General features: G+C 49.1%; 1 protein-coding gene across 3 annotated transcripts in view; it reads right to left on the bottom strand.

Annotated features, from left to right (window-relative positions):
* Positions 1 to 13,866, bottom strand: part of PAPOLA (poly(A) polymerase alpha) — a 1,157,717-nt gene that overhangs the window by 624,249 nt on the left and 519,602 nt on the right. For all 3 annotated transcript variants that reach the window (XM_069637718.1, XM_069637717.1, XM_069637719.1), the window contains one exon: positions 915 to 1,024. In XM_069637718.1, coding sequence (XP_069493819.1) covers positions 915 to 1,024 — 110 coding nt within the window. The remainder of the gene's footprint in view (positions 1 to 914; positions 1,025 to 13,866) is intronic.

The following is a 13,866-nucleotide window of genomic DNA, read 5'->3' as shown; positions in this document are numbered from 1 at the left end:
TTCTCAGAAATGTGCTAATTCCCTCTACCTTAGAGACCCCAAGCAGCTTTGCTGGATTTTGAGGACTTCATTGTTCTAACCTGGAGAGAGCGAGACCCTTTTTCCCACTCTCTCATGTGTTTTAATGTGATCTTGTACACTGTCAGACTCCACAACCATAAGAAATAAACTCCATAGGCATCTTTTGCATTGTGTCACACAGCACCAACATGGGCTTCAAGCCAGCAGCCTTTTTCCTGAATTAGGCTTTTTTCTGTTGCACATATCAGAATAGCAGTGTTCCTTCCTAAAGCAAACCAAGTGCATGGAAACAAGAAACTGATGGCCTGAGCGTGGCACCTCAATATATACTATTCATGACCTGATGCCTAGCACTGGGGCTGTAGGGGTTTGGAATAGTGCCACGATTTGATTTGCCTCTTGGTGACAGAAAAAGTCCAAAGCTTAGCTAAGCTGAAGAATGAATACCCGGTGTGAAATCTGTGCGAGGAAGATATCCATTAGAAATATGTAATGGGTGACCCAGTTTATAACCAAAAGATAAGAATAATTGCACATCCATGCTATCTTTCACTTAAAGGTGTGTGGCCTCCCTTTTCAATGATTCCTTGGGCCTAATGTGTGACATCATGAAAGTGCCAAAGTAAAACTTTGCCTAAACATTTACAATCACCCTACAATCCATTAACAATATAACTTTACTAGATGGAGATGATGGGGCAAATGTCTGTTTTTCGAAGGCATTTTAATGTTGCCATGAATGTTATTTCTTTTATAGAATTTATTTGTACACTTTATGAGTATTTAAGTGCCTAAAACGAAAGGTTGGCATAAAATACTTTTACTAATTAGCAAATATATTGAACACCAGCATATACAAAAATGTTGTAGCATCAATAAAAAGGGAGATTTACCTGTGTCTGTGAAAGACTGGATGTCGTAGGTAAGGTCAACACTCAGATTTTCTGAATTTTCCATTTTCCTAAACACTAACCCAATCACCCACATTGTGCGGAATTCTTCTCTGTAAAGTTATTTAAAAAAAAAAGATTTAAAACAAAAAAGATCACAAATGTAATGACTAGGATTGCAGTATTTAGTCATAAAGCAGATGGTCTGCAAAAAGTGTTCCTATCAGATGGGAACACAGAACAAATATAACAACAGTTAAGCAAACATTTCTGACTCGTTATAATTCTCCATTCTATGACCAGACTGAGGCGAGCATTATGCTTCCATCTTCATTTATTTCTACTCTTCAGCAGTTCAACAAAACATATAAAACCATGAAAAGTGTGGAACAGAACTTTTCCATTTTCAAAACTACAATATCCATGAGTCTCTGTAGTCCATGCTCTTTCCACCAGTCACAACCCACTTCCTGTGCTTGGGCTCCTCCTCTTCTTTTACTGCTCTTCAAGCAGATAAGTACCATTTCTTCCCTCTCCGCATGTCAAGGTTGGAATGACTGGGTTTCAGTGGAAGATTAAAATTATGCCTAGCGCAGTATGTGTGTGAAAGAGAAGATTCGTTTATGTAGCATATAAAATAAAAAAAAAAAGAAATATAATTTCTGTAATAATTTATCCAAAGTGTTATAGGCGCGAACACAGACGCGTGCTGTTGCGAGATTGAGTGTTTTATCGTAGCTACGCGTCAGAGTAGATTCCGTGAAGTTTTCGTAAGGCAGAGATTTCGTTCGCATGGCTGACGGCCCTGTGTCGTAAAACCGGCACTCCAGGGGTTTAGTCAGCCTCGCGAAGACACGCAGCGCCGGCCGCGCTGGCATCCGCGAGCCGGCCCCCACCCTTGGGGAGGCGGAGCCAGCGCCAGCGAAGCTCAGAGCGTGGCCAGAGAGCTCGCGAGCAGGCAGCCCCCGTCCGAGGGTGGGCGGAGCTACCGCGAACCGTGTGTAGGCTCTACGCTCCGAAGCGTTAGCCCCCACCCGCGGGTGGGAGGGGTTAGGCACGTTACGGGCGCATTAGGACGGCGCATTTGTGCGACATGAGAGTTTTCCTTAAACACCAGCAGCAGAGCGCTCGGAAGAGCGAACAGCTTACATTGGCTTGATCAAGGCCCTGATACCAGCGATCTTACGATCGTGAGCGCCGTTGCTCCAGGAGAGCATATTAGGAGACTGCGGGTCCACGTGGAGAGAGCTGCTGAGCTAAAACACTGCAGATCCCTATACTGTTACTCAACAGAAGATTGGCTTACTAGAGCCTCAGAGCAAAGGACATAGGTGCAGCCACTAAAAAAAAAAAAAAAAAAAAAAAAAAAGAACAGAGTTAAGAAGTAAACAGGACTTTTACTGACTCTGATTTATCAATCAGGAGCAGTGGGCGTGCTAAGAGACCTGTCTCAGGTATATTAGGCACACAGCACTTCAGAAAATGTCAGAGTTCGAGTGGAGCAAGGAGGAGCAGTCGCAGGACCTCGCTGCCAGCTTTAAGCAAGTGCTGGGGAGCTCTCAGGTTGATGCAGTGGCAGAGGGCATCAGGCCCCTACATGAGAGGCTGGAGACACTGGAGGTTATGTTTTCGCAGCCTAGTAGCAGCACCAAGGACTGGAAGCGCACGCCAACAGACCCTTTAAAAGGGGAACTCAAGGGGAGTAAAACAGCCCTCAAGAGGAAAGCCTCGGACGACGCCCAGGGCGCTTTGGAAGGGGCAGCGAATAGGGCCCCAGAGGTGCCTGACGCGTTTGCTAAGCTGAAGGAAGCTTATCTGCAACGGCAGGCGGTGCCGAACCTCATGACCCCCTCTCCAGGGGAGGAAAATACAGGAGATGACCCTGGCTTGGAAGATGAGCAGGCTGACGATCAGACTTTGCAGGAAGACAAAGAGGTCGAGGAAGAAGACTGGGCAAAATCCAGTGGGGGCAAGAGAGCACGGAAGGAGAAGCACCTTCTGGAACCTCAGGATGAATTGTTTGACCCGGAGAGCATCCGGAATCCGAGGTCCACCAAATGGCAGCCATCCCCCCCGAGTGGCACAGTATATGACAGCTAGACTACGCAAACCTTTGGACAAGGAGGTGAGACAACGACTGCGAGCAGAATGACTGCGTCCAGATCTCCCGGGGAAAGTAGGGGAAGCCCCAGAGCTCGATCCGAAGATGCTGATTTTCGTGTCAAAAACCAATAAAGACCCCCGCAAGGGTATCGATAGGTCCTGGAAAAGGTTTTAGATTTGGCAGGCCCTCTCGCGAAAATCATGGACCTCGCAGAGAGAGCTAGTGACACAGGAGAAGAAGTGGACCCCGAAGCCCTCGCGAGATGGGCCCAGAGAGCAGTATGTCTCTTTGGGAACGCCAATTGCGCCATCGCTTCGGAGAGGAGGAAGGGCCTTTTGCTCAAGATAGATTCGAAACTTAGCGACCTCTCATATGAAGCGGGAGAAGGAGCCCAGGGGCTCCTGTTCGGAGAGACCTTTGGGAAGGAGATGGGCCGGTTTATCGGGAAGGGAATAGTTTCTTACCTGTAACTCCATTTCTCCAGCATTGGTATCTTTCATGGATTCACATGCTTAGAATATTCCCCGTCGTCAGGCTGGGAATCTCCGGTACATTATATAGACCCTTTCCCGTAGGAAAACTTTTTCGACGCTTATGCGTCCTATCCACCTCGTTTTGTATCATGCATGCCCGAACCGTCAGGACGTCATGATATAAATACAGGACCCGCCCCCGCGCTCCCTCAGATTTCGGCCCCCAAAGTAGTGGGTGAACCGGTTTGCATGTTCAGGGGAGGCAGGTGGGCGCATGTGAATCCATGAAAGATTCCAATGCTGGAGAAATGGAGTTACAGGTAAGAAACTATTCCCTTCTCCAGCATTGGATCTTTCATGGATTCACATGCTTAGAATAGATTACATAGCAGTACACCCCCAAGAGAGGAGGCGTGCATGCAAACCCATACACTTTCTTCGCCAAGCCCGTTCCCTATGATCATGTATACATTAGTAATCGTTAACATAGGAAAACGAACCGCATACAGTCATAAATTCCACAGGATGCAACCCCTCAGTCGGGGCTTACCTTATTGGAATAGGTGTCGGAGCACCGCCTGTCCCATCCGGGTATCTTCTGCATGTTGCTGCGACAGGCAGTAATGGCGGGTAAAGGTGTGTGTAGCCGCCCAGGTAGCCGCCATGCAGATGTCCCCCAGAGGGACTCCGGCCCACAGTGCCGTCGACGATGCCGCTGCTCTAGTTGAATGAGCCCTTGGCCGTCGTAGAAGAGGCTTCCCTGCCCTGGAATGGCAGTACGAAATGGTAGATGACACCCATCTTGACAGTCCTTGCTTCGAAATGGCTTTTCCTCTAGCACCCAAACCATAGGCCACGAACAGTTGTCTCGTTTCTCTGAATGGTTGAGTACGATGAAGATAAAACTTGAGAGCCCTTTTTACATCCAATGTGTGTACCGTGCGCTCCGCTCCCGAGCATGGCTCCGGAAAAAACGTAGGCAACACAATAGAGGAGTGTTTATGGAACACCGAAGGAGCTTTCGGTATGAACTGTGGGTTAGTGGCAAGGGCTACTTTGTTCTTGAAAAATCGTAAGTATGGTGGGTCTACCATTAGAGCCTGAACTTCTGAAATACGTCGGGCTGAAGTGATGGCCACCAGGAAGGCCAATTTCCACGACAAAAACTTTAGAGACGATGATGACATTGGCTTAAAAGGAGGCTTCATAAGAGACGTTAAGACCAGATTGAGGCTCCACTCCGGCGGAAATTTCTTCTCTGGAGGGAAACTCCGAAAGAGGCCTTTAAGGAAGTGCTTAATCAGGCGGTCGCTGAACAATGGTGCCGAATGCCGTCGACGAGTAAACCTGGAAATGGCGGCCAGGTGTACTTTTATTGACGATACCGATAGACCCTTTTGAGCTAAAAACAGCAAGTATGGAAGGAGCTGTTCCGGCTTAATCGATTGCGGGGCCAAACCTGGTTGATCCTCACACCACTGACAGAAACTTCTCCATTTGTACGTGTATGAGGCGTTTGTGGAAGGCGCTCTTGCCGCTTGCAGGATACGCCGACAGTCCTCCGGCATCGTTAGCCGACCGATTTCGGCGAAGTTAGGAGCCAGGCCGTCAACTTGAGGCTGTCCGGGTCGTGTCGCCAAACAGCACCTTCCTGTCGAGACAGAAGGTCGGGGGTCTTCTGGAATCTGATCGGTTCCGCCACCGCTAAGTGTAGCAGGTCTGAAAACCACACCTGTCTGGCCCAGTACGGGGCCACCAGAATTACCCGAAATGGGTACCTGAGGATCCATTGCAACGTCCTCCGGACCAGTGGAAATGGAGGGAATGCATACAGGAATTTGTTCGACCATGGGAAGGAGAACGCATCCCCCAGTGAGCCTTGCTGAGGCCATCTGCTTGCGTATTGATGACATTTCCTGTTCTTCGTCGCGAACAAATCTATGGAAGGATGTCCCCATTTCTTGAATACTTGCTGTAGTTGTTGGTCGTTCAGCACCCATTCGTGAACTTCGTTCATTTCTCTGCTGAGGGCATCGGCTTCCACATTTCTCACGCCTGGCAGGTGGAACGCCAAGATTTGCATGTTGTGTTGTAGGGCCCAATGCCAGATTTTCTGTGCCTCCGTCGATAGGGACCTGGAACGTGTACCTCCTTGTTTCCTCAAGTAGAACATCGTAGTGGTGTTGTCCGTCATGACAAGCACCACCGAGTCCCTCAGTTGAGGAAGAAAAGATTTCAGAGCCCATCGCACTGCTCTCAGTTCTAGCAGGTTGATATGCAGGGAGGACTCCTGCAACGACCACTGGCCTTGTACCTGTAACGTATCCAGATGAGCTCCCCATCCGCTCAGAGATGCATCCGTCACCACCGTCTTTTGGAACTCCGGTTCCAGTAGAGGCATTCCTTTTGTTAGATGAGTAGACACTTTCCACCAGCAGAGTGCTTGTACTAGTTGTTCGTCGACGACCAGTCTGTCGGACCAGCGACCTCGGCTCTGCGCCCAACGGTCTGCTAGAAATTCCTGGCAAGGCCTCATAAACAGACGGCAGTTGTTTATCAACGGAATGCAGGACGACATGGTCCCTAGCAGGGGCATGTATTTGCGCACAGACACCCTGGTACCGCATCTCCATTCCAACGCCTTGCTTTTCAGTTTCTGAATTCTTTCGCTGGATGGCCTCACCAGGCTTGTGTGTGTATGAAACTCCTAGAAAGACCAAGGTCCTCAAAGGCTCTACGGAGGACTTGTTGAAGTTTATTGCGAAGCCCAGTTCCTGTAAGAGGGACATTGTGGCCCTTAGACTGTTTCGTGTTTGTTCCCTGGACGAACCTCTGACCAGCCAGTCGTCCAGATATGGATAGACATGGTGACCATCCTTCCTTAAATGGGCCGCTATAGGGGCCAAGCACTTGGTGAACGTCCTGGGGGAGGACTTTAGCCCGAACGGGAGGACCTTGAACTGAAAATGCTTTCTCCCGACGACGAACCTTAAATATCTCCTGTGTCGGGGGCGTATTGGGATGTGAAAATAGGCGTCTTGAAGGTCTAGAGACGACAGATAATCCATGGGTTGCACCGACCTGATAACCTCCTGGAGCTTTAGCATTTTGAATTTTTGGCTCTTTAGCCATTTGTTGAGTACCCTCAGGTCGAGAATGGGCCTCCATTTTCCGTTTGGCTTCTTGACAACAAAGAACCGGGAATAAACTCTGTGTCCTTCCTGTGCCACCGGAACTCTCTCTACCGCTCCTTTTCGCAACATAAGCGCCGCCTCTTGTCGTAGGATTCGGAGGTGGGGCTGGGTCGAAAATACAGGCGGAAGACGTGGAGGCTTGTCTTTGAATTGTAGCGCATGACCCATGCGAATCGTGTCTAGAACCCATCGATCTGTGGTGATGCATTTCCATTGGTCGAAGTGATGAGAGACTCGTCCTCCCAGGATGTTCCGAAGGCCGTCATTGGTTGCCGGTTTGCTTGTTCTTCGTCGACGATGGACCCGAGCCTCGCCGCCTGGAAGCTTGATAGTCTCTGCTTCTACGTGCCGACTGGGACGCTCGTCTGAACCCTTGTGAAGAGTACGAGGGCCTGTTAAATCCACGTTCCCTCGAGGCTCCAAAGCGGGAGTTTCCAGAAGCACCCCTAAAGGGGCGAAAAGAGCGAAAGTTTCTACCCGTTTGGAGGGCGCCGAGGGACCTAGCAGTATCCGTGTCTTCTTTCATCCCCTTCAACGCTTCATCAACCTTTTCGCCAAACAGGTGTTCCCCTTCACATGGCATGTCAAGGACTTTGTACTGGACTTCAGGACGGAAAGTAGTACATTTGAGCCACGCTTGTCGACGAAGTACTACTCCATGGTTGATTTGTTTGAAGCCAGACTCTGCTAGGTCAACTGCAATATTAATTGCATGGTTCCAGGCCTCTTCGCCATCCCGCACCAGTAACATGGCTGCTTTCCGGTGTTCGTCTGGCAGATGTTCTAGGATAGGGGCTAGTTTGTGCCACATTTCTCTATCATATCGTGACACGATCGCTAAGGAATTGGCTGCTCTTACCGTCGTCGCACCGACCGAGAGCACCTTTTTTCCAAAGGCGTCTTGCCTCCTAGCCTCGCTTTCTGGTGGAGTTGAACATTTCTGCTGTACCCTGGCCTTCCTAGCCGCTGCCGCCGACACCACCGAGTCAGACAGAGGTTGTGATGTTAGACATTTTGGAGTGGACTCCGGAGCTTTAAACTTTTTCTCAATCCGTCCCTTTATAGCTGGCTCCGAGAACGGATGGCGCATCGTCTTGAGACCTTCTTGCCACACATGGTCCAAAATTGGGATGGCAAATACCGATTTCCTCCTTTGACCCATATGGTCAAAAAGGAAACGGTCTTTCTTCTGCTCCTCAGGGATCAGGCCGAACTCGGAACAAGCTTTTACCATCATTGCATGGAAGGCTCCCACATCATCCGGAGGAGATGGCTGTGTCTGGCTCCTCGTAGACTCTACCTCTACATCCGAATTCCATGTTGGGTCCCTCGACGGTGAAAGGGAGATGTCTGACCCTGAGTCACCCAGTATAGAATCGGACTCTGATAACTCACCCTCCTCCTGCGCTCGAGGACGATCTTTTACCGCCTGGGGAGCCGATGTGTTTTTAGTCGTCGAGCGAGCCGCACAAGTTTGCTCGTCGACGGAAGGTACAGAAAAAAGTGACGATGAAGTCCCAGGTTGAGGGATCTGCGTATCCAGTCGCTGCAGGAGCTTCTGAAGAGTATTAAGCACATCCAGAGACAAAACTGTCTGGGGGGTCAGTAATGTTGATGATATAGGCACCATACCCCCACTCGCACTCATCGTCGTCGACGTGGAAGGCCGTAAGCCTAAATCCGATGGCTGCAGAACCGTGCCACCTTCTCCTTCCGCCGAGCAGGCCGTGTCTGGCTGCAGTAAGACTTCAGGGGGGATCGGGTCATAGACCTCTGGCAGCCAAGCCATAGACTGAGTCTCCGTCGACGAAGGAATCCCAACCGCTGCTGCCTGAACAGTAATAGGCATCGTCAATGACACCGAGGTCGACGAGCAAGTAGTCGTCGTCGAGCCCTTAGACTTCGTCGCCGATTTCGATGCCGACTTCCCGGCTGAAGCATCTCGACTCATGGAAGACCTGGGACGGTCCCCTGAGGAGGATTTTGACAGCACTTGCCTCTCCGTCTTAGATGATGAGGAGGAGGAGGGCTTTTTATGTGATGAGGAAGACCCAGCATGCTTCCCCTTCTGCTTGTCCTCAGCGCGGTTTTCTGCTGGCCGTACCTTTTTTGATGGAGGTTCCGACTTGCTCCTGGAGGCCGTGGAGCCAACTTCCGAAGCCGGGTAGGCACCCGCTCCGTCATTAAGCCAGTCGACCAGCCTTCTTTTACGGTCCTTAAGAGTTTTTTGGGAGAAACCCTGGCATATCTCACATGCATCCGCCGTGTGGTGCGGGTGTAGACAGTAGATACAATCCATGTGGGCATCTCCTTCATAAACTTTTTTGAGGCCACATGTCGCACAAGGGCGAAATAACGCTTTTCCAGACATAATTCTCCAGAATTTGAACGTCGCCGAAGCGAAACAGAAGAAACAACCTAGTTTCCACTAGCAGTAATCACGAGGATCCCACTACTTTGAAAGACGGTTGAAATCTAAGGGAGCGCGGGGGCGGGTCCTGTATTTATATCATGACGTCCTGACGGTTCGGGCACGCATGATACAAAACGAGGTGGATAGGACGCATAAGCGTCGGAAAAGTTTTCCTACGGGAAAGGGTCTATATAATGTACCGGGGATTCCCAGCCTGACGACGGGGAATATTCTAAGCATGTGAATCCATGAAAGATCCAATGCTGGAGAAATACGCTTCCCTCGAAAAGGCGCAGGCATCGATTCGTAAAATATTTCCAAGTAGAGTTTTTAGAGGGACCGGCCGCTCCAAAGGTCGTGCAGCCGGTCGCAGTCAAGGAGGCAGAAGACCTCAGAACCCCAGAGCGCAATACTGGGAGAACAAGACCCAGGATACATTCTTTCCGTCCAGAGGGAGATTCCCGAGAGGCCGCAGATCCAGGGGATCAGGACGAGGTCAAGGATTTACGCCAGGTGAGAGCGATTCAGTATCCCCCTGTAGGTGGGAGGACGTGCATGTTTTTAGAGAATTGGCGTGAGCTTTCAAGCGATTCCTGGATATTGCAGACCGTCAGAGGGCTGCAGCTAGATTTCATAGAGAGACCAGTTCAGCGGAGCAGACCACAGAGTCAGAGGCTAGCGCAAGCAGAACAAGTATGCTTAGACAGCGAGATAGCGCAGCTTGCCCGCAAGCAGGTGATAGAGAGATGCGAGACGGCCCCCATATTTGTAAGCAATATGTTCCTAGTGCACAGGAAGGAAAAGGTGTGTCCAGTCATAAATCTCAAAGAGCTGAACTGATGGATAGTATACCGCCACTTCAAAATGGAGGGCATACATCAGCTCAAGGACTCAGAGGAGACTGGCTAACGCGTTTAGATCTGAAGGACGCCTACCTCAGTCCCTTTCCTCAGAGAGTACAGACCATACCTAGCTTTCCGCTGGCGAGGACAATTCTGGCAATTCAAAACAATGCCATTCGGGCTTGCTTCAGCACCCTGGGCATTCACGAAGCTGATGAAGCCAGTAGCGGCGGCAATCTATCTGGACGACCTCTTACTCCTGGCAGAAGATCGAGAGGTGTTAGTATACCAAACGAGATGGGTACACGAACTTCTAGTCTCAATAGGATTTCTGGTGAAGTCAGATACCATTCCAGCACAGAGATTAGACTTTCTGGGGTTCGTACTAGACACAAACAAAGCGACTCTGGAGCTGCCAGCTCTATAGCTCAAAGATATAAAGAGAGAGATCAGGTTATGTTTAGAGAAACAACGAATATCCCTCAGGACATTAGCGAGGATAGTTGGGCTGTTAGCAGCATCCATTCAGGCCATATTCCCAGGGCCCCTGCACTACCGGGCTTTACAGAGGTTGAAGATAAAACATCTACAACAGGGTCTGAAGCATCACCAACAGGTGCCTCTAGATCAGGACTCCATTACAGAACTAGAGTGGTGGTTAAAAAATATGGAAGCTTGGAATGGGCGAGCCATATTCGGAGACAAGCCAGATCTGATAATAGAATCGGATGCCAGCCGGAAGGGCTTGGGAGCCAGATGGGGGACCCTACAGACCGGAGGCAAGTGGAGCGAAGAGGAGCTCAGTCTCCACATAAACTGTCTAGAGCTCCTGGCAGGATCATTCGCGATCAAAGCCTTCACAAGAGGAAGGGTGAAATCTTGTGTACTGCTGAAGATGGACAACATATCAGCAGTAAGGTACATAAACCACCTAGGCGGTACAAGGTCCAAGATGCTAGCAGAGCTAGCGAAGGACTTCTGGCACTTTTGCCCACGGACAGAAACATCAGTGACTGCAGAGTACCTACCAGGCTCGCTGAATGTGGTAGCAGACTGGAACTCTCGTTACCTGACGGACTCCAGCGATTGGAAGCTGGATCCAGCAGTGTTTCAGAAGCTGGACAGGAGATGGGGACCGTTACATTTGGACCTCTTCGTCTCTCGGCTCAACACACAGACGAGCCTCTATTTCAGCTGGAGGCTGGACCCGGGAGCGCAAGGAACGGATGCTTTCCTGCAGGAATAGGCAGGAGGCCCGCATTACGCTTTCCCTCCCTTCGCGATGTTGAGCAGAGCGCTGGCGAAGTGTCGGAGGGAGAAAGCGGAACTGGTATTAGTAGCACCTTTGTGGAAGTCACAAGTATGGTTTCCAACACTAACGTAACTAGTAGCGGACGTTCCCAGTGTCCTCCCCGAAGGAGAGCGACTGCTCACAGACCCAGTTGGGTCGTGTTATCCTCAGAGTGAGAGGGACACTCCCGCTAGTCGCGTGCAGGATATCAGGAGACGCTGGGCGCTGCCAGGAATTTCGGCGCAGGCTGCTCAGCTTATCGCGGAGTCCTGGGCTCCATCCACCAAGAGGAGCTACGACGCAGTTTGGGCAAAGTGGACAAGCTGGTGCAAGAACAGAAGTGTTCATCCCGTTTCAGCACCTGTAGTGGAAATACTGAATTTCCTGTCGCACTTATTGCAGAACGGGAAAGCTTTCCGGACAATAGGAGTATACAGATCAGCCATATCAGCAGGGCATATGCCAATAGAAGGGGTACCGGCAGGGGAGCATTCCGCGGTAGTGAGGCTCATTAGAGGAGCGAGATTCAGAGTGCCGCCAGGGCCCAAATATAGTACAACATGGGACATGACGAAGGTATTGCGATTATTATCAGATTGGCCATCAGATAAATACCTCTCAAACAGCTATCAGGTAAACTAGCTATGTTATTATGTCTGATTTCATGCAAACGAGTGTCAGACGTTAGAGCGCTAGAAATTAACAGACGGTCCTTCGGTCCGGAAGGAATCACATTCTCCATAGCCAGGAGGACCAAGACGGGCACCTCCACAGTGCATTATCCGTATTTTCCGAACATTTCGAAATGGTGCGTTGCACGGTGTATTAAAGAATATGAGAATAGAACAGCAGAGAATAGAGCAGTGAATACTACGCAGTTATTAATAGCGCGCAGGAAGCCTTACCACGCAGTGGCATCAGCTACCATAGCTAGATGGGTCAAAGAGGTCATGCAGGCAGCAGGTGTGAATGTGGACACGTATGGAGCTCATTCAGTGAGAGGAGCAATGGCATCGTCAGCCGCAAGAGCGGGAGTGCCTTTGAGTGAAATAATGCTAGCAGCAGACTGGTTAAGCGATCATACTTTTAAAGAGTTTTACTTTAAGCCAGCAGAGGGTTTGGCTGGTGCGGTGCTGGGGAAGCTTTGAACAAGCATAATGCTCGCCTCCAGTCTTGTCATAGAATGAAGATTACCCCTGCTAGCTGCGCAGGGAGTATTCATTCTATTAAAGACTGAGGCGAGCATTAAATTCCCACCCGAGTACTGTAACGTATATAAATGTTGATGCATTATAGGAGTGGGGACATTACATAAACACCACCCTAAGATCTCTTATTATGTCTTCATAGGGGAAGATCAGAAGAATAGCTGAAGGCAGTCTCGTAGCTGAAGGTATCAAGGGTCCGGGAGAGCACCGGCAGTTGAGTTTAAAGTTCGGAAGGCCCTCCGCACTGTTGGCGAGGATCAGTTAAAGAACATGAGTGACTGTCAGAGCGAGTAAAAGCAGAGGAGGAGCCCAAGCACAGGAAGTGGGTTGTGACTGGTGGAAAGGGCATGGACTACAGAGACTCATGGATATTGTAGTTTTGAAAAGAGAAAAGTTCTGTTCCACACTTTTCATGGTTTTATATATATTTTGTTGAACTGCTGAAGAGTAGAAATAAATGATGATGAAGCATAATGCTCGCCTCCTTAGTCTTTAATAGAATTAATACTCCCTGCGCAGCGAGCAGGGGTAATCTTCAATATAATCATTTCGCTTGACATCAAGCATTTCATGTTTCCACATATTTGAGGGATCATTGAAGACGTTTTGAAAGCTATGCTGGCATATTCACTCTTCCTTCCACAATCACCCTTCGAAAATCACATTTGCTTTTCATTGTAATAACTTTAGCTCAATTGAGTGCCATTATGAAACTAATCTTTTATATATAAAAGAGAATGCCCTTTCGTTGTATGCATGTGTTAAAAAATATATTTCTCTTTTGGCAACTTGTCCTCCATATTTCTATGGACCCCCTAACTTTTTGCTTTTGTTTCTGAACCTTTCCTGGCGTTTTACAGGCAAGTACTCCCCTGGACTTCCGCCCATTTTGTTACCGGGAAACCGATAATTCCTTCAGACTATTAGTACTGGGAAACTGATTTCCCCCTTGACTTTTACACTTTTGTTACTTTTTAACCTTGCATACAGCATCTTACAGTGCAATGATGATACTTTTGTATCACCCTATACTTAGGATGTTTGGTTACGTTTTATATTTGCCTTAAGACAAACTGGTTGCAGTAATTTTCAATTTTTTTGTTATTTCTAGTGCACACATTTGCATTTAACACGTATGGCTACTAAATGTGGTTAGTGCCCTAAAATGTCTACGCCAAGAGATTTTCACGTGTACTTTGGTCACATTGTTCATCGGCCAACTTCCTACCTTGCCAGGAAATGCTATATACTGTGGAAGGGCGAGAGCGACTAACTGGTCCCACGCCACATCCACGGTGCCTGGAAGTCTGGGTGTGAAGCTCGAGTAAAATCAACAGTGGTCACAGGTTGGACCACAGCTGGTTGTTTGAATGGTGCAGGTCCTTACAATAGGTGGGCTTCGACCTGCTTCCAGCCGGGATTTTGGAGCA

The sequence above is a fragment of the Ambystoma mexicanum genome, chromosome 14, assembly GCF_040938575.1.
Source record: "Ambystoma mexicanum isolate Mex_15411 chromosome 14, UKY_AmexF1_1, whole genome shotgun sequence".
In the NCBI taxonomy this organism is placed as follows: Eukaryota; Metazoa; Chordata; class Amphibia; order Caudata; family Ambystomatidae; genus Ambystoma; species Ambystoma mexicanum.
The sequence above is the reverse complement of the archived record's forward strand: the minus strand, read 5'-3'. Positions and strand labels throughout refer to the sequence as shown.